Here is a 21,515-nt window from a genome sequence, read left to right as displayed (position 1 = left end):
GACGTGATCTTCCTGTCCGGTTTTGCCCCCCTTCGGACTTGGCGGTGGAGGACATCTTTGTGGGCTATACTCAGCCTTGTCTCAGGGTAGTTAGTTGGTGGTCTCCTGATATACCCTCTACTGGTGTGGGGGCTGTGCTTTGGCAAAGTGGATGGGGTTATATCCTGCCTGGTTGGCCCTGTCCGGGGGTATCGTCAGACAGGGCCACAGTGTCCCCCGACCCCCCCATTCTCAGCATCCAGTATCTATGCTGCAATAGTCTATGTGCTGGGGGGCTAGGGTCAGTCTGTCCTCTGGTGTAATTATCCTGTCTTATCTGGTGTCCTGTGTAAACTTAAGTATGCACCCATCTCTCTCTCTCTGCCCTCCCAGAGAACCTGAGCCGTAGGACCATGCCTCAGGACTACTTGGCCTGATGACTCCTGGCTGTGTCCGTCCCCAGTCCACCTGGTCGTGCTGCTGATCCAGTTTCTGCTGTTTGGCCTGTGGCTATGGAATCCTGAGGTGCTGACCTGTTGCACCCTCTACAACCACTGATTATTATTTGACCCTGCTGGTCATCTATGAACGTTTGAACATCTTGAAGTAAAATCTGGCCTTAATGGCCATGTACGCTTATAATCTCCACCCAGCACAGCCAGAAGAGGAATGGCCACCCCTCAGGGCCTGGTTCCTCTCTAGGTTTCTTCCTAGGTTCCTGCCTTTCTAGGGAGTTTTTCCTAGCCACCATGCTTCTAGATCTGCATTACTTGCTGTTTGGGGTTTCAGGCTGGTTTTCTGTATAAGCACTTTGTGACATCTGCTGTTGTAAAAAAAAGCTTCATAAATACATTTGATTTTATTGAATATAAAGTGTTATGTTTGGTGCAAGCCCAACACAATTTTCAAGCATGGTGGTGGCTGTATCATGTTATGGGTATACTTGTCATTGGCAAGGACTAGGGAGTTTTTTAGGATAAAAATAAACAGAATAGAGCTAAGCAGAGGCAAAATCTTAAAGGAAAACCTCGTTCAGTCTTTTTTCCACAGACACTGGGAGATAAATTCACCTTTCAGCAGGACAATAACCTAAAACACAAGGCCAACTATACTGCTGCTTACCAAGACGACGTTGAAGGTTCCTGAGTGGCCTTGTTACAGTTTTGACTCAAATCTGCTTGAAAATCTATGGCAAGACTTGAAAATGGCTGTCTAGCAATGATCAACAACCAATTTGACAGAGCTTGAACATTTTTTAAAACAATAATGTGAAAATATTGTACAATTCATGTGTGCAAAGCTCTTAGTGACGTACCCAGAAAGACTCACAGCTGTAATCGCTGCCAAAGGTGATTCTAAAATGTATTGACTCAGGGGTGTGAAAACTTATGTAAATATGATATTTCTGTATTTAATTTTCAATAAATGTGTTAAAATTTCTAAAAACATGTTTTCACTTTGTCATTATAGGCGTATTGTATGTAGATGGGTGAGAAGAACATATATTTAATACATTTTGAATTCAGGCTGTAACATAACAAAATGTGGAATAAGTAAAGGTGTATGAATACTTTCTGAAGGCACTGTAGGTATGATGCCTTACTCTGAATGAGGTCCCTTGCTGAGACAACATGGCTGCGTTCACACAGGCAGACAAATTCTGATATTTTTTATGTAACTAGAGCGCTCCCTGATCCAGCCAATCCAGAGAGGAATCCAGATGCTCCAAAACCGGAAGTACACCGAAATAGACGCAATAAGGTGGAAACTGAGATATTGCTACAGCAACATGCAATAGGAGGGTCGACACAGTTAAGGCTTTGACGGTTTTTTCAGAGAGACGCCGATATACAGTTGGTATTTGGCGACATCGTACATAGTTATCAGCGTGGACGAAATGTCATATCACAGTTTTTAATCCTGGTTACTAGCTAGCTAACGTTAGCTAGCTAAACTGTTGTTGATTTACCAGTCGTCCATATACCTAGCTAGCTAGCCAAGGAGGATACATATCAAACGTTACCACGGTTTTAGCTACAAATGAGATAATGAAGTTAACGTTTTCTAAGTAACTCTAAATTAAATGTGCACTAGGCATAAATCGCTGCGCCATTTCCTGCTTGCTTGCTAAAATTCTAATAGTTCGCCTAATTTCAGTTTGTGATAAAAACAGAATCAGTGTACCATATAAACAGTCGATAAATATATTTTCAATAACCAAAAATATAGTATTTTCATCTGTTTGAAGCTGGTGTCTGAACTGAAAGTAAAATAGAAAATGTAAAACGGGAAGGAAAGATATAGCGCACACAACATATCTACCGCTTGGACTTGCTTTCAATGAGAATTACATATCTATTACCTAAATTTCTATGTGTATTTGGTGGGGTCTTCCAAAAAGTGACATTTCAGCTTTAAATCAGTAGTTGATAAAAAATCTCTCGAAATAGTTGGTGTTCACTCAATACGTATTTATTTGAACTTTCCAAAGTGGCAAACCTTGCACCAGTCAATATGCCTTTGCTGTTTTTGGAGAGATTTCCATGGCCCAGTTTGCAGACATACACAGCTCTGAGTGCTGTATTTCTCGCTGGGTCAATATTGAGTGGCTACTGTACTGTCCCAGAGCCAGTAGAGTACACACAGACACAGAGCAGTACTCCTGTAGAAAGTGATGATGATGAGGACCCAATCACCAGCCTTAGCGATGTGGCAGCCACTGTCCGGTTGTACCTGGTCTCAGACACTGTTTTTGTTTGGGTAAGTTCATGAACTCTGCTCCTGTGGTTTGTTGATAGTCATGCTTTGAATTGTACTGAATTATCTGAATATTGTGTAGCGGACTAAACTCCACTCCATGGTAAAGGATGTTTAATGATATACTTTACCAACGGCGTGGAGCTGAGGACAGGCTTTGCGGAATCTAGCTCCGACTACATCGATTTGGCTGAGGTCAATACTTCAAAAAATATTAATTATGAAACGGCCAACATGTACCTATGTTTGTCCTCTGTAGTTGCGTGCCTTTCTTTGTTTGCTGAAATCCATACTTTTTCAATACAGGGTTAATCAAATACAACTACCGACTGTTTGCTCATTGGTCTTGCTCTAAGATGGCAACTCAGTGTAAATGCGCATGTGCCCATTGAATCTCAACAATGAAATAGTCAGTGGTGGTATTTGATTAATGTTTATTGAAAAAGTATAGATTTCAGTAAACAAAGGCACACATCTACAGAGGACAAACATAGGTACAAGGTGGGTGTTTAATATTTTTTGAAGTATTAACCTTGGGTGAATCGATATAGTCCGAGCTACAGTACCAGTCAAACGTTTGGACACACCTACTTATTTAAGGGTTTTTCTTTATTTTTTACTATTTTCTACATTGTAGAATAATAATTAAAACATCAAAACTATGAAATACCACACCATGGAATCATGTAGTAACCAAAAAAGTGTTAAACAAATCAAAATATATTTGAGATTCGTCAATGTAGCCACCCTTTGCCTTGGTGACAGCTTTGTACACTCTTGGCGTTCTCTGAAACCAGCTTCATGAGGTAGAGACACCTGGAATGCTTTTCAAACTGTCTTGAATGAGTTCCCACATATGCTGAGCACTTGTTGGCTGCTTTTCCTTCACTCTGTGGTCCAACTCATCCCAAACCATCTCAATTGGCTTGAGGTTGGGTGATTTTAGAGGCCAGGTCATCTGATGCAGCACTCCATCACTCTCCTTGGTCAAATAGCCTTTACACATCCAGGAGTTGTGTTTTGGGTCATTGTTCTGTTGAAAAACAAATCATATTCCCACTAAGCGCAAACCAGATGGGATGGCGTATCGCTGTGGTAGCTATGCTGGTTAAGTGTGCCTTGAATTTGAAATAAATCACAGACACAGACCATCACACCTCCTCCTTGCTTCACGGTGGGAACCACACATGCGGAGATCATCCGTTCACGTACTCTGCGTCTCACAAAGACACGGCGGTTGGAACCAAAAATCTCAAATTTGTACTCATCAGACCAAAGGACAGATTTCCACTGGTCTAATGTCCATTGCTCATGTTTCTTGGCCCAAGCAAGTTTCTTCTTCTTATTGGTGTCCTTTAGTAGTGGTTACTTTCCAGGAAATCGACCATGATGGACTGATTCACGCAGTCTCCTCTGAACAGTTTATGTCTGTTACTTGAACTCTGAAGCATTTATTTGGGCTGCATTCTGAGGTGCAGTTATTTGCCGATTTCTGAGGCTGGTAACTCTAATGAACTTTTCCTTTGCAGCAGAAGTAACTCTGGATCTTCCTTTCCTGTGGCGGTTCTCATGAGAGCCAGTTTCATTATAGCCCTTGATGGTTTTTGTGACTGCACTTGAAGAAACGTTCAAAGTTCTTGAAATTTTCCGGATTGACTGACCTTCATGTCTTAAAGTAATGATGGACAGTCGTTTCTCTTTGCTTATTTGAGCTGTTCTTGCCAAAATATGGACTTGGTAGGGATATCTTCTAGAGGTCGACCGATTAATCGGAATGGCCGATTAATTAGGGTCGATTTCAACTTTTCATAACAATCGGAAATCTGTATTTTTGGACGCCGATATTGCCGTTTATAAATATTTTTGTAATTTATTTTTAACACCTTTATTTTACTAGGCAAATCAGTTAAGAACACATTCCTATTTTCAATGACGACCTAGGAACGGTGGGTTAACTGCCTTGTTCAGGGGCAGAACGACAGATTTTTACCTTGTCAGCTCAGGGATTCAATCTTGCAACCTTACGGTTAACTAGTCCAACACTCTAACCACCTGCCTCACGAGGAGCCTGTCTGTTACGCGAATGCAGTAAGAAGCCAAGGTAAGTTGCTAGCTAGCATTAAGCTTATCTTATTAAAAACAATCAATCAATCATAATCACTAGTTATAACTACACATGGTTGATGATATTACTAGTTTATCTAGCGTGTCCTGCGTTGCATATAATCAATGCGGTGCGCATTCGCGAAAAAGGACTGTCGTTGCTCCAACGTGTACCTAACCATAAACATCAATGCCTTTCTTAAAATCAGTACACAGAAGTATATATTTTTAAACCTGTATATTTAGCTAAAATAAATCCAGGTTAGCAGGCAATATTAACCAGGTGATTTTGTGTCACTTCTCTTGCGTTCATTGCACGCAGAGTCAGGGTATATGCAACAGTTTGGGCTGCCTGGCTCTGCAAACTAATTTGCCAGAATTGTAGTAATTATGACATAACATTGAAAATTGTGCAATGTAACAGCAATATTTAGACTAGGGATGCCATCCGTTAGATAAAATACGGAACGGTTCCGTATTTCACTGAAAGAATAAACGTTTTGTTTTCGAAATTATAGTTTCCGGATTCGACCATATTAATGACCTAAGGCTCGTATTTCTGTGTGTTAATATGTTATAATTAAGTCTATGATTTGATAGAGCAGTCTGACTGAGCGATGGTAGGCACCAGCATGCTCGTAAGCATTCATTCAAACAGCACTTTCGTGCGTTTTGCCAGCAGCTCTGCTGTTTATGACTTCAAGCCTATCAACTCCCGAGATTAGGCTGGTGTAACCGATGTGAAATGGCTAGCTAGTTAGCGGGGTGAGCGCTAATAGCGTTTCAAACGTCACTCGCTCTGTGACTTGGAGTTGTTCCCCTTGCTCTGCATGGGTAACGCTGCTTCGTGGGTGGCTGTTGTCGACGTGTTCCTGGTTCGAGCTCCGGTAGCGGTGAGGAGAGGGATGGAAGTTATACTGTTACACTGGCAATACTAAAGTGCCTATAAGAACATCCAATAGTCAAAGGTATATGAAATACAAATCGTATAGAGAGAAATAGTCCTATAATTCCTATAATAACTACAACCTAAAACTTCTTACCTGGGAATATTGAAGACTCATGTTAAAAGGAACCACCAGCTTTCATATGTTCTCATGTTCTGAGCAAGGAACTTTAACTTTAGCTTTCTTACATGGCACATATTGCACTTTTACTTTCTTTTCCAACACTTTGTTTTTGCATTATTTAAACCAAATTGAACATGTTTCATTATTTATTTGAGGCTAAATTGATTTTATTGATGTATTATATTAAGTTAAAATAAGTGTTCATTCAGTATTGTTGTAATTGTCATTATTACAAATAAATAAATAAAATCGGCCGATTAATCGGTATCGGCTTTGTTTGCTCCTCCAATAATCGGTATCGGTATCGGCGTTGAAAAATTATAATCTGTCGACCTCTACTTCTGTATACCAACCCTACCTTGTCACAACACAACTGATTGGCTCAAATACATTAAGAAGGAAAGAAATTCCACAAATTATCTTTAACAATGCACACCTTTTTAATTGAAATGCATTCAAGTTGACTACCTAATGAAGCTGGTTGAGAGAATGGCAAGAGTGTACAAAGCTGTCATCAAGGTAAACGGTGGCTACTTTGAATCTCAAAAATAAAATATATTTAGTTTTTAACACTTTTGTTTTTGGTTACTACATGATTCCATATGTGTTATTTCATAGTTTTGATGTCTTCACTATTATTCTACAATGTAGAAAATAGTAAAAAATAAAGAAAAACCCTTGAATGAGTAGGTGTGTCCAAACTTTTGACTTTGTACAGTATATTCCAGAAAGCCTGGTCTTGGCTCCACGCTGTTGGTGAAGTTCATCAGAAACTTCCTGTACCGTGGAGATTAGTCCGCTAGATATTGTGCTGATATTGCAATTGAGACTTTCGTAACCTGGGACAAACTTTTACCTTGATATTGAAATAATAGATTTGGGATAGTGTCAATTTGCTGTTTCATTTGATGGCTGATTTAACTTTCAATTCAATATGTCATGTTGATCAGGTGATGGTGAATACAGCCTGCTGTGTCCTGATGTTGATTGCAAAGGTGATCCAGTGCATTGTCTTTGGGCCGCTCCGTGTCAGTGAAAAACAGGTAAGTAGGAATGCGTTTTGTGTTTTTCTAGGTAATGTCATTCATTAACCAGGTAGCCTAATGTTTTTCCTTGAAACCCTTACTGCAAACTGCCAGGTCCCGTGTAATATGCATGCTAAGATCGAGGCCACTATCATAAACATTTTATTATGCAGCTGAATTAAATCCTAGCCAATTTAGGCAATGAGTGATTCCTCACGGATCCCAGACGAGAGGCCTGGATAAGGCCAAAATGTAATAAATATGCCAATCTTTGATAAATCATTGATAAATTATGCTTTTGGATACAACTGTAAAATATATGTCAACAATCCTTCCTCAAAACAAGAAAGCTTTTGCGACTAAATCAAATGTTTTAATGCCCTATCTGCCCTGGCTGCTTTCTCTGTCTATACAGCACCTGAAGGACAAGTTTTGGAACTTCATCTTCTACAAGTTTATCTTCATCTTCGGGGTGCTCAACGTTCAGACGGTGGAGGAGGTGGTGATGTGGTGTCTGTGGTTCGCTGTCCTCGTCTTCATGCACCTCATGGTCCAGCTCTGCAAGGACCGCTTTGAATATGTTCGTTTCCAATAGTCCTATATAGGAGTTATCCTTTTCTGGCAAACGATAAGTCAATCAAGTTTATTTTATATAGCCCTTCGTACATCAGCTAATATCTCGAAGTGCTGTACAGAAACCCAGCCTAAAACCCCAAACAGCTAGTAATGCAGGTGTAGAAGCACGGTGGCTAGGAAAAACTCCCTAGAAAGGCCAAAACCTAGGAAGAAACCTAGAGAGGAACCAGGCTATGAGGGGTGGCCAGTCCTCTTCTGGCTGTGCCGGGTGGAGATTATAACAGAACTATGCCAAGATGTTCAAAAATGTTCATAAGTGACAAGCATGGTCAAATAATAATCATGAATAATTTTCAGTTGGCTTTTCATAGCCGATCATTAAGAGTTGAAAAACAACAGGTCTGGGACAGGTGGCGGTTCCATAACCGCAGGCAGAACAGTTGAAACTGGAATAGCAGCAAGGCCAGGCGGACTGGGGGCAGCAAGGAGTCACCACGCCCGGTAGTCCCGACGTATGGTCCTAGGGCTCAGGTCCTCAGAGAGAAAGAAAGAGAGAAGGAGAAAATTAGAGAGAGCCAAGATTTTCAAAATGTTCATAAATGACAAGCATGGTCAAATAATAATCAGGAATAAATCTCAGTTGGCTTTTCATAGCCGATCATTAAGAGTTGAAAACAGCAGGTCTGGGACAGGTAGGGGTTCCGTAACCGCAGGCAGAACAGTTGAAACTGGAATAGCAGCAAGGCCAGGCGGACTGGGGACAGCAAGGAGTCATCATTCCCGGTAGTCCTGACGTATGGTCCTAGGGCTCAGGTTCTCCGAGAGAGAGAAAGAAAGAGAGAACGAGAGAATTAGAGAGAGCATACTTAAATTCACACAGGACACTGGATAAGACAGGAGAAGTACTCCAGGTATAACCAACTGACCCTAGCCCCCCGACACATAAACTACTGCAGCATAAATACTGGAGGCTGAGACAGGAGCGGTCAGGAGACACTGTGGCCCCATCCGAAGATACCCCCGGACAGGGCCAAACAGGAAGGATATAACCCCACCCACTTTGCCAAAGCACAGCCCCCGCACCACTAGAGGGATATCTTCAACCACCAACTTACAATCCTGAGACAAGGCCGAGTATAGCCCACAAAGATCTCCACCACAGCACAAACCAAGGGGGGGCGCCAACCCAGACAGGAAGATCACGTCAGTAACTCAACCCACTCAAGTGACGCACCCCTCCTAGGGACGGCATGAAAGAGCACCAGTAAGCCAGTGACTCAGCCCCTGTAATAGGGTTAGAGGCAGAGAATCCCAGTGGAGAGAGGGGAACCGGCCAGGCAGAGACAGCAAGGGCGGTTCGTTGCTCCAGAGCCTTTCCGTTCACCTTCACACTCCTGGGCCAGACTACACTCAATCATATGACCTACTGAAGAGATAAGTCTTCAGTAAAGACTTAAAGGTTGAGACCGAGTCTGCGTCTCTCACATGGGTAGGCAGACTGTTCCATAAAAATGGAGATCTATAGGAGAAAGCCCTGCCTCCCGCTGTTTGCTTAGAAATTCTAGGGACAATTAGGAGGGCTGCGTCTTGTGACCGTAGCGTACGTATTGGTATGTACGGCAGGACCAACTCGGAAAGATAGGTAGGAGCAAGCCCATGTAACGCTTTATAGGTTAACAGTAAAACCTTGAAATCAGCCTTTGCCTTAACAGGAAGCCAGTGTAGGGAAGCTAGCACTGGAGTAATATGATCAAATTTCTTGGTTCTAGTCAGTATTCTAGCAGCCGTATTTAGCACTAACTGAAGTTTATTTAGTGCTTTATCCGGGTAGCCGGAAAGTAGAGCATTGCAGTAGTCTAACCTAGAAGTAACAAATGCATGGATTAATTTTTTTGCATCATTTTTGGACAGAAAATTTCAGATTTTTGCAATGTTACGTAGATGGAAAAAAGCTGTCCTTGAAACAGTCTTGATATGTTCGTCAAAAGAGAGATCAGGGTCAAGAGTAACGCCGAGGTCCTTCACAGTTTTATTTGAGACGACTTTACAACCATCAAGATGAATTGTCAGATTTAACAGAAGATCTCTTTGTTTCTTGGGACCTAGAACAAGCATCTCTGTTTTGTCCGAGTTTAAAAGTAGAAAGTTTTCAGCCATCCACTTCCTTATGTCTGAAACACAGGCTTCTAGCGAGGGCAATTTTGGGGCTTCACCATGTTTCATTGAAATGTACAGCTGTGTGTCATCCGCATAGCAGTGAAAGTTAACATTATGTTTTCGAATAACATCCCCAAGAGGTAAAATATATAGTGAAAACAATAGTGGTCCTAAAACGGAACCTTGAGGAACACCGAAATGTACAGTTGATTTGTCAGAGGACAAACCATTCACAGAGACAAACTGATATCTTTCCGACAGGTAAGATCTAAACCAGGCCAGAACTTGTCCGTGTAGACCAATTTGGGTTTCCAGTCTCTCCAAAAGAATGTGGTGATCGATGGTGTCAAAGGCAGCACTAAGGTCTAGTAGCACGAGGACAGATGCAGAGCCTCGGTCTGACGCCATTAAAATGTCATTTACCACCTTCACAAGTGCAGTCTCAGTGCTATGATGGGGTCTAAAACCAGACTGAAGCATTTCGTATACATTGTTTGTCTTCAGAAAGGCAGTGAGTTGCTGCGCAACAGCTTTTTCTAAAATTTTTGAGAGGAATGGAAGATTCGATATAGGCCGATAGTTTTTTATATTTTCCGGGTCAAGGTTTGGCTTTTTCAAGAGAGGCTTTATCACTGCCACTTTTAGTGAGTTTGGTACACATCCGGTGGATAGAGAGCTGTTTATTATGTTCAACATAGGAGGGCCAAGCACAGGAAGCAGCTCTTTCAGTAGTTTAGTAGGAATAGGATCCAGTATGCAGCTTGAAGGTTTAGAGGCCATGATCATTTTCATCATTGTGTCAAGAGATATAGTACTAAAACACTTAAGAGTCTCTCCCGATCCCAGGCCCTGGCAGAGCTGTGCAGATCCAGGACAGCTAAGCCCTGGATGAATACGCAGATTCAAAGAGGAGTCCGTAATTTGCTTTCTAATGGTCATGATCTTTTCCTCAAAGAAGTTCATGAATTTATTACTGCTGAAGTGAAAGCCATCCTCTCTTGGGGAATGCTGCTTTTTAGTTAGCTTTGCAACAGTATCAAAAAGAAATTTTGGATTGTTCTTATTTTCCTCGATTAAGTTGGAAAAGTAGGATGATCGAGCAGCAGTGAGGGCTCTTCGGTACTGCACGGTACTGTCTTTCCAAGCTAGTCGGAAGACTTCCAGTTTGGTGTGGCGCCATTTCCGTTCCAATTTCCTGGAAGCTTGCTTCAAAGCTCGGGTATTTTCTGTATACCAGGGAGCTAGTTTCTTATGACAAATGTTTTTCGTTTTTAGGGGTGCAACTGCATCTAGGGTATTGCGCAAGGTTAAATTGAGTTCCTCAGTTAAGTGGTTAACTGATTTTTGTCCTGACGTCCTTGGGTAGGCAGAAGGAGTCTGGAAGGGCATCAAGGAATTTTTGTGTTGTCTGAGAATTTATAGCACGACTTTTGATGCTCCTTGGTTGGGGTCTGAGCAGATTATTTGTTGCGATTGCAAACGTAATAAAATGGTGGTCCGATAGTCCAGGATTATGAGGAAAAACATTAAGATCTACAACATTTATTCCATGGGACAAAACTAGGTCCAGAGTATGACTGTGGCAGTGAGTAGGTCCAGAGACATGTTGGACAAAACCCACTGAGTCGATGATGGCTCCGAAAGACTTTTGGAGTGGGTCTGTGGACTTCTCCATATGAATATTAAAATCACCAAAAATTAGAATATGATCTGCTATGACTACAAGGTCTGATAGGAATTCAGGGAACTCAGAGAGGAACGCTGTATATGGCCCAGGAGGCCTGTAAACAGTAGCTATAAAAAGTGATTGAGTAGGCTGCATAGATTTCATGACTAGAAGCTCAAAAGACGAAAACGTCCTTTTTTTTTTTGTAAATTGAAATTTGCTATCGTAAATGTTAGCAACACCTCCGCCTTTGCGGGATGCACGGGGGATATGGTCACTAGTGTAACCAGGAGGTGAGGCCTCATTTAACACAGTAAATTCATCAGGCTTAAGCCATGTTTCAGTCAGGCCAATCACATCAAGATTATGATCAGTGATTAGTTCATTGACTATGACTGCCTTTGAAGTGAGGGATAAGTCACAATATTGTTTTATCATTTGTATTTAGCCAATATCTGTAAGGCTATTGGTGTAAAACAAACTCTAATTTTCCCGGTTCATGAATAGGGTTTTTAATGTTATGATATTCTATTATCATCCACGGCAGTATCGTACTTTATCATTGAGTCTTGTGTGTGTTGTTACAGCTGTCATTCTCACCCACCACTCCTATGGGCAGCCATGTGAGGGTTCTGACCATGCTGGTGGGTATGCTGCTGACCTGCTGTGGCCTGGCACTGCTCTGTGGTCTCCTGGGAAATCCCCATGGCGTACACACCGTCACCTTCATGGCCGCTGAGGTAGGATGCCTGGAGCCCGCTCCCCAGGTTGATCTCAACTGTTTTTCCTTGATTCATCGTGTCTCCTCGCCTCAGGAGAGGAATGTTTCTCCAATGCATTTTGAGATGGAGGCAACATTTAAAAAGTCTATTGGGTCCTCTTGCCTTTGTTTCTCTATTCTATATGGATAAACATTTGTGATGTAGTGCTTATCTGTGTGTTTTTAATGTATACATCATGGTCTTATCTGATGATGCTCCCCATTATCTAACCAGACCATTGTTTCCTTTCAGTGTATGCTGGTGTTCGTTAGAACTGGACATGTCATTATCCGGTAAGTGATTGTGCAGGCAATTGCCAAAATATTGTATATCTTGTATAAACTCATTACCAACTGGTTGTACATCTTGTTAACGTTCCCCAGCAAGAAAACCAAACATGGCACTCAAACAGAAGGGGGAACTAACAAAGAGTCACTGACATCAAACAAAATGAAACAGGTGGGGTTTTAGGAGGGGTTCTGAAAGATACTCTTGGGGATGTCAACTGAAAGTTGCATAGCAACAACAACTGGAACCTAAAAGACACCCACCATGAGCACCCACTAAATGTGCCCACTAAGAGACAAATAAAAGAAAAACCCACACCAAACTCAGACAGGAAGCAAACCAAAATGTTGGAGCAAAACAAAAACGGGGAAGATCAGATAAAGGATTGTTTGTCTAGAAATCTAATAGGGAGTTGACCTTCCACATCTCTCCAGACAACTGGAGCACTGGGCCAGCCACTCTTAAAAATCACCTGGGCCAGCACAGGTGAAAGACCTTCCCACTAACAAGATGACAAACCAGCACAGGTGTTGTGACACCAGTCTGTGCGCCTCACGTGCTAACGTCCAACCTCAAAATATAAATGGGAAAACCAAAGCCTGTAACAATCTGAAAAGGCCGCACGCACGCACTGAACACCTGTTCCTGCTCCCTCTAGGTACTCTATCCACCTGTGGGACTTGAACCATGAAGGCACCTGGGAGAGTAAAGGATCCTACGTTTACTACACTGACTTTGTGATGGAGCTGGCTCTGCTGGGGCTGGACCTTATGCACCACATCCACATGCTGGTGAGTTCAAGACCCATCCTCACATCCACTCACTTTCACACAAAACAACTGCACAAGAGTGGCATGTCCGTATTTGACTTGTTACTAGGGTCGTTACTAGTGTCCATTTATCTATAGGTCCCTTCATGCTGTAACCAGAATGTCTTCTTTCTACCAACTCTTTCTCTTATCCTCTCCTCTGCTCTTTTCTCCTCTTTCTCTCCCTCTTCTCCCCTTCTACTCTCAGCTGTTTGGTAACATCTGGCTCTCTATGGCCAGCCTGGTGATCTTCATGCAGCTGCGTTACCTGTTCCATGAGGTGCAGAAGAGAATCCGTCGCCACAAGAACTACCTCCGTGTCATCAACAACATGGAGGCCAGGTTTGTTGCTCAGTCAGCTAGCTTTTTCTTTCGACATACTGAACAGTACCTGTATTTATGTACATTACATTGTGTTATAGCTGTATCCATCTATGCTCTGAGGCATATATGAAGGCAAAAGGTTGAAAGCAAAAGATTAATTTCCATGATCTGAAAAGAAAATGGACAAAGTATTGTTCTTCTAAGTATATTGTTGATTGCAGGTTTGCTGTGGCCACCTCTGATGAGCTGGTAGCGAACAATGATGACTGTGCTATCTGCTGGGACTCCATGATGACAGCACGCAAGCTGCCCTGTGGACATCTCTTCCACAAGTGAGCAGATATGCAAAAACGCTTAACCCCCATGCAGTGCGCATTTCAGCAACCACAACAACTATCTATTCTGCTATACATAACTCCAGTCCATTATCATGATTTAACATTATGTGCCTAGTGCTACATAAAATCAAAGCATTATTATGGTCACTATTAACAGTGTGTTTTTGTGTGCCCAGCTCTTGCCTGCGTTCCTGGTTGGAGCAGGACACGTCGTGTCCCACGTGCCGTATGTCTCTGAACATCAGCGAGGGGGCTGGAGGAGAGAGAGAGGAGAGGCAGAGGGAGCCCATGCTGGAAGACAACATGGGCCCTGGAGGCCCCGGGCCAGAGGCAAGGCCACACCTCAACCAGCACAACCACTTCTTCCACTTTGACGGTGAGGCCCCAACACTCACCCAGTATACTCACTTTTCTACTTTTTTACTAGCACTCAGAATCAGAACCAATTTGTTTCACAGGGACAGGACACATTAATCAACATTTAGGCTTAAGTGTAAATCATAGTCCCGCATCCCATTGTGACATAGCTATGCGTTTCTGAGACCACCGTCTGCAGGGGACGCACTAAATTCCCAACCAACGTATCTCCGGTATGTGTCCTCTATATTCATTTGAGTGTGTTGACAGTTGGAGAAATTGCTTGAGCCGTGCTGAGAATTCGAAAAGTATCAAAGCCAATGGTCCAATATTCTAGAACATTGCTTTGCGTACATGTTTGGCGCTTTAAAAGTATGTAAATAAGTAGTAGGTTTTATTGGTTTCTCGCAGTCAGACTGAATTGTACAGCAATTTACATTCATATCATGAATAATTAAATAATTATCAAATAGTAAAATCCTAAACCAGTGAAACACTTAATATAATACAATGTTAAAATATGCAATATACTCTGAGTGTAAAAAACATTAAGAGCGCATTCCTAATATTGAGTTGCACCCCACCTTTGCCCTTAGAACAGCCTCAATTCGTCAGGGCGTGGACTCTACAAGGTGTCGAAAGCGTTGCACAGGGATGCTGTCCATGTTGACTCCAATGCTTCCCACAGTTGTGTCAAGTTGGCTGGATGTCATTTGGATGGTGGACCATTCTTGATACACAGGAAACTGTTAAGTGTGAAAACCCGGCAGTGTTGCAGTTCTTGTCACAAACCAGGGTGCCTGCCACCTACTACCATACCCCGTTCAAAAACACTTAAATATTTTGTCTTGCCCATTCACTCTCTGAATGGCACACATACACCATCATCTCTCAATTGTCTCAAGGCTTAAAACTCCTTCTTTAATCTGTCTCCTCCCCTTCATCTACACTGATTGAAGTGGATTTAACAAGTCACATCAAATTTTATTTGTCACATGCGCCAAATACAACAGGTGTAGTAGACCTTACCGTGAAATGCTTACTTTACAAGCCCTTAACCAACAATGCAGAGTTTAAAAAAAAATTATCGAAATTAACTAAAGGAAAAATAGTAACACACAATAAAATAGCAATAACTAGGCTATATACAAGGTGTACCGAGTCAATATGCGGGGGTACGAGGTAGAGGTAATATGTACATGTAGGTTGGGGTAAAGTGACTAGGCATAGATAATAACAGAGATTAATTGTGTGTGTGTGTTAGTGTCAGTGTAGTATATGTGAGTGTGTTTGTGTGGATTCCACTGAGTGTACATCAAGCCTGTGCAAGAGTCAGTGCAAATAATAAAATAAGGGTGTCAATGTAAATAGTCCGTGTAGCCATTTGATTAACTGTTCAGCAGTCTTATGGCTTGGGGGTTGAAGCTGTTAAGAAGCCTTTTGGTACCAGACTGGGCTTTCCGGTACTGCTTGCCGTGCGGTAACGGAGAGAACCGTCTACGACTTGGGTGGCTGGAGTATTTGACAGTTTTTAGGACCTTCCTCTGACACCACCTGGTATAGAGGTCCTGGATGGCAGGGATCTCGGCCCCAGTGATGTAATGGGCCATACACATTACCCTCTGTAGCGTCTTGCGGTCAGATGCCGAGCAGTTGCCATACCAGGCGGTGATGCAGCTAGTCGGGATGCTCTCAATGTTGCAGCCATTGGTCAGTCTATGTCATGGAAAGAGCAGGTGTTCTTAATGTTTTGTATACAGACAACAATACTATAAAGACATGGTGTGGGTGGCAGCTTTGTATTTGTATTTATTAAGGATCCCCATTAGTTCCTGCCAAGGCAGCAGCTACTCTTCCTGGGGTCTAGCAACATTAAGGCCGTTATATACAACTTCAAATATTACATTACATTTCATAACACTTTACACAATACATTAAGTGTGTTCCCTCAGGCCACTACTCTACTACCACATATCTCAAAAATATATATTTCCACACAGGGTTGGCATCTTCATGTTCAGCGTCATTGATGAGGGCAAGGAAAAGGACCAGGCCAAGGAGGGTTCCCTGGGCCACCCCACATGAATGACTCCCATTCAGATGGGGCACCATAATGACCTGTTGTCTCCTGTCCAGAGAGAAAGTCCCAAACCCATGGGACTATTTCAGGCCTCACCCCCATTGACAGGATATTTTTGATTACAGTAGTTAACCCTGTCAAATGCTTTACTCATCAATGTAAATGTGTCAGTGTTGGCTATGAAACTAAATTACATCTGTAGTCCCTACTAGTTTTGTTGTTTTCTGGATCAGGCCTCAGTATCTTTAGGGCCAAGAGTAACACCAATAAAATATGCAGATAGACATCCTCTCAGTGGTTACTCTGACACAGTTGGCGATTATTCAGGCTTTTCTCTCACCACTCTAAATCCATATACAGATTAGAGAGGACACCTCTCCATGAATATCTAATGAGCTTGACCGTGCATGTATTTCACCCTTACTAGGTTCTCGCATTGCCAGCTGGCTGCCCAGTTTCTCTGTGGAAGTGATGCACACAACCAACATCCTGGGCATCGTACAACAGGCCAACAACTCCCAGCTCAATGCCATGGTCAGTGTTTGTGGGGTCCATCCATTATTATTATTTTTTTTACCAGTGTCTCATTCTATTCTTGTTATCTTTCACCTGTGCTATTCTCTCATGTCAGTAACAATGAAGATAAGGAGGTAAAGAAAGGAGGCTACATTAGATGTTTGAAATAATGATACATCTCCTCTCTCGCTATCTTTAGGCCCATCAGATCGGGGAGATGTTTCCGGAGGTTCCCTACCATCTTGTGCTGCAGGATCTGCAGCTGACCCGCTCTGTAGAGGTCACCACTGACAACATCCTGGACGGACGCATCGTGGTTCCTTTCCCCATACAGGTCAGTCAGTCCCACACTGCTACAGGGAACTCCACACGCTGGTTGTGGGGGTGCTTATGTGGTCTCCTTGGATGTGACATTAACATAGAGTTCAGGGTCAATTCATCCCAAGAGCCGATACCCAAAATGACTTGAGAAAAGCCTTCTTGGGACACTTGACTTCCACAGTAAGTTTAGAGCTGACTTCCAGGTCTGCTTAAAATGTCTGCTGTCTCCCTCTCCAGCCTGTGGATCACTCCGCCTCCCAGGTCAACCCCTCCCCACAAGATGTGGGTGGGGCCAACGGGAGTTCAGAGTTCGTGACCCCCGAGGTGGAGGACTTTGAGGTCCGAGGCAGCCGCTTCTCCAAGTCAGCCGAGGAGAGACAGAAGATACTGCTACAGAGGAAAGATGAGCTACTGCTACGAGCACAGAGGTATTGGATCTGCTTATTTAAAGTTAAAAAGAAAGCACTGACTTCAATGGAACACTTCCAGTTCCTAACCTGCTAGCCTGGATTTTAAATTAATCTATTATGGATGTTGCGAATGATGCAAATTGTCTATTTTATCATATTTACTACCTTTTCTATGCTCTGTTTGTGCCCACTTGTCTATTGGTGTTTTTGTTAGAATATTTGGTTCTGTATGCTAAAGGGGTCGTACCCTGTACTTTTCACCTTTCATGCTGTTCTATTCCATTCAGCTCAGTGTGTTTCTCATGCTCCTGTTAATGGTACTGATCTATATTGTCAGAGATGGCTAATACGCCCTGATCATGAGGCTCTGAGCAGCACTGACCCCATTAGCTCACCGATAGCCATGTCCCCCGGCACCAGGACATTTAACATGCCTGGCTTTAAATAGTACTTCTTTCAAATACAGTTTGTTAGATGGGCAGGGTCTGCAGTTACACTTTTGGGACTATTCTATTGGTTCCACTGCACCAGGCAAGCTAAATCAAGCTGAGCTAAAGTATTTTTTTTTTTTTAAATAAGCCAATATTAAATACCACCCTAGCTTCATGGCCACATCCTGGCTCAACCTTAACCCTAGCCTCAACCACAACCCTAACTCTAGCCTCAACCCTAGCCTCAACCACAACCCTAACCCTAGCCTCAACCCTAACCCTAGCTTCATGTCCACGTCCCTGCTCAACCCTAGCCTCAACCATAACCCTAGCTTCATGTCCACATCCCAGTTCAACCCTAACTTCATGTCCACATCCCTGCTCAACCCTAGCCTCAACCATAACCCTAGCTTCATGTCCACATCCCAGTTCAACCCTAACCCTAGCTTCATGTTCAACCCTAGCCTCAAACCTAACCCTAGCTTCATGTCCACATCCCAGTTCAACCCTAACCCTAGCTTCATGTCCACGTCCCGGCTCAACCCTAAGCCTAGCTTCATGTCCACGTCCTGGCTCAACCCTAACCCTAGCTTCATGTCCACGTCCCGGCTCAACCCTAACCCTAGCTTCATGTCCACGTCCCGGCTCAACCCTAACCCTAGCTTCATGTCCACATCCCAGTTCAACCCTAACCCTAGCTTCATGTCCACATCCCAGTTCAACCCTAACCCTAGCTTCATGTCCACATCCCAGTTCAACCCTAACCCTAGCTTCATGTCCACGTCCCGGCTCAACCCTAACCCTAGCTTCATGTTCACATCCCAGTTTAACCCTAACCCTAGCTTCATGTCCACGTCCCGGCTCAACCCTAACCCTAGCTTCATGTCCACATCCCAGTTCAACCCTAACCCTAGCTTCATGTCCACATCCCAGTTCAACCCTAACCCTAGCTTCATGTCCACGTCCCTGCTCAACCCTAGCCTCAACCATAACCCTAGCTTCATGTCCACATCCCAGTTCAACCCTAACCCTAGCTTCATGTCCACGTCCCGGCTCAACCCTAACCCTAGCTTCATGTCCACGTCCCTGCTCAACCCTAGCCTCAACCATAACCCTAGCTTCATGTCCACATCCCAGTTCAACCCTAACCCTAGCTTCATGTTCAACCCTAGCCTCAAACCTAACCCTAGCTTCATGTCCACATCCCAGTTCAACCCTAACCCTAGCTTCATGTCCACGTCCCGGCTCAACCCTAACCCTAGCTTCATGTCCACATCCTGGCTCAACCGTAACCCTAAGAACCCAGCAGAGGTCTTAAAAACTAAAACATGCTCCTCTCTTCCTGCGCCCCTCTCAGGAGATATCTGAGCAAGAGCCCAGAGGAAAATGCTGCTGCTATGAACGATGATGATGAGTACGATGAAGGTTTGCCCTCTCTTGAGGATGACATCCCAGCAGGCTCAGTTTTAGACTCTATGACCCTGCGACGCAGAAAGTTAGCGGCAGCTGCTGAGCGCCGCATGCACGTGTACTAGTGAAGAGGCTGGACTGGGAACTAGGGCCAGGATGATACCAGTATTGCCATACTCATTAGTATCATGGCAAGGAAACAAAACACAAAGCGGATTTAACTTGTTTCGGAAAGCATCCCTAATGTTGGAATCAAACGTAATTATGTTGTCATCCAGAGTCACATGTATTTATTTTCCAAGCTGTAGCAACAATATCTTGCATACAGCAGGTTATTAAAGGATCAGAGTTAGATCTGCTTTGTGTTTTCATTTTTGTCATGGACATCTTTTTGTGATACTGGTATTGTCACAGCCCTACTGGGAACCAGTAAGATTTATACTGGTTACGACAGGTCTCACTGTACCACCAAACCTGCCCCTCTACAGTCCATCTAGAAGCCGGAGTAAGTAACCTACTACTGAATGGACTGTTTATCTGTTAAATTAATCTGAGAAATGTGCATGATTACATTTTTTTCCCACCCTGTGTTTTAAACATGAGGTCCCAGGCTTTGTCACAATGGACCGTGACCGGGAGCCCCATAGGAGGGCGCACAATTGGCCCAGCACCGTCTGGGGTAGGGGAGGGTTTGGCCGGTGGGGCTTTCCTTGGCTCATCATGCTCTAGCAACTCCTTGTGACAGGGCCGGGCACCTGCATGCTGAATCCCATCGTCAATTGAACACATTGGTGCGGCTGACATCCGGGTCAAGCAGGCGGTGTGGTAAGAAGGCAGCCAGCCAGGCGGGTCATGTTTCGGAGGACTCATGACTCGGCCTTTGCCTCTTTCGAGTCCATTGAGGAGTTGCAGAGATGCCAAGGGACCTAATTCGGGGAGAAAACTGGGTTTAAAAAAAATATCTTGTGGCCATAACAACCAGAACACGCCTGTTCAGGGTCAGGCCTGGTTAGTACTGACACGGGAGACTGCCTGCCAATACATTATTAGACAGAAATCTCTATTGTCCACATTTCTGCTCTTATCTCTACCATGAAGAAACATTGAACAGACAGTCTCCATCTACTTTCGGATACTGCAGAGTCTAGTACAGTTTGATGTAGGAAAGATCTATTTTCTGTCCTGAATACATATATAGGCGCACATACAGTTCACTTTTCAAAGGAAAACTTCAGTTCCATTGCCTTGTGTATTGATAGTGTACCACTATGATTCATAGCTAAAAGTCACATTTTAATTTGTATTATAAGGAGTTGAAATATGAATTGATTCTTTATTTGTGTACATGTGTAGATGGCATAGGTAGCATTAGATTTTCCTCATGATTCCTCAAAACCTTGGGTAAAGGCTTTAGCTGTGCCTTCGGAAAGTATTCACACCCTTTGACTTTTTCCACATTTTGTTAGGTTACAGCCTTATTATATAATTGATTCAATTGTTTTTTTCCCCTCATCAATTTATACACAATACCCCAAATAAAAAACAGAAATATCACCTTTACATAAGTATCCAGACACTTTACTAAGTACTTTGTTGAAGCACCTTTGGCAGCAATTACAGCCTTGAGTCTTCTTGGGTAGGACGCTACAAGCTTGACACACCTGTATTTGTGGAGTTTCTCCCATTCCTCTCAAGCTCTGCCAGGTTGGATGGGAAGTGTTGCCGCACAGCTATTTTCAGGTCTCCAGAGATGTTCAAATCCGGGCTCTTTCTGGGCCACTCAAGGATATTCAGAGACTTGTCCCGAAGTCACTCCTGCATTGTTTTGGCTGTGTGCTTATGGGTCGTGGTCCTGTTGGAAGGTGAACCTTCGCCCCAGTCTGAGGTCCTTAGCGCTCTGGAGCAGGTTTTCATCAAGGATCTCTCTGTACCTTGAACTGTTCATCTTTGCCTCGATCCTGACCAGTTTCCCAGTCCCTACCACTGAAAAATATCCCCACAGTATGATGCTGACACCACCATGCTGCCAGGTTTCCTCCAGACGTGACGCTTGGCATTCAGGCCAAATAGTTGAATCTTGGTTTCATCAGACCAGAGAATCTTGTTTCTCATGGTCTGAGAGTCTTTTAGGTGCCTT

The 21,515-nt window shown here is 43.3% G+C and overlaps 1 protein-coding gene across 1 annotated transcript; it reads left to right on the top strand.

Moving 5' to 3' along the window:
• The first annotated feature begins 1,735 nt into the window (after nt 1–1,735).
• On the top strand, nt 1,736–19,730 carry amfra (autocrine motility factor receptor a). The gene is made up of 13 exons (XM_039017625.1): nt 1,736–2,739; nt 6,860–6,952; nt 7,350–7,514; nt 11,921–12,073; nt 12,347–12,387; nt 13,041–13,173; nt 13,400–13,533; nt 13,737–13,847; nt 14,030–14,229; nt 16,718–16,824; nt 17,006–17,140; nt 17,365–17,555; nt 19,326–19,730. Exons 1-13 carry the CDS (start codon nt 2,494–2,496, stop codon nt 19,501–19,503), a joined length of 1,887 nt encoding a protein of 628 aa, XP_038873553.1. The 5' UTR covers nt 1,736–2,493; the 3' UTR covers nt 19,504–19,730.
• Nucleotides 19,731–21,515: the final 1,785 nt, after the last annotated feature.

This window comes from Salvelinus namaycush, chromosome 21, assembly GCF_016432855.1.
Source record: "Salvelinus namaycush isolate Seneca chromosome 21, SaNama_1.0, whole genome shotgun sequence".
In the NCBI taxonomy this organism is placed as follows: Eukaryota; Metazoa; Chordata; class Actinopteri; order Salmoniformes; family Salmonidae; genus Salvelinus; species Salvelinus namaycush.
The sequence above is the reverse complement of the archived record's forward strand: the minus strand, read 5'-3'. Positions and strand labels throughout refer to the sequence as shown.

Bases quoted from the DNA above. Each gene is read 5' to 3' on its own strand.
- amfra (XM_039017625.1), top strand. From the start codon at position 2,494: ATGCCTTTGCTGTTTTTGGAGAGATTTCCATGGCCCAGTTTGCAGACA. The intron at 2,740-6,859 runs GTAAGTTCATGA...CATGTTGATCAG, and splicing joins CAGACACTGTTTTTGTTTGG to GTGATGGTGAATACAGCCTG. The intron at 12,074-12,346 runs GTAGGATGCCTG...GTTTCCTTTCAG, and splicing joins TCACCTTCATGGCCGCTGAG to TGTATGCTGGTGTTCGTTAG.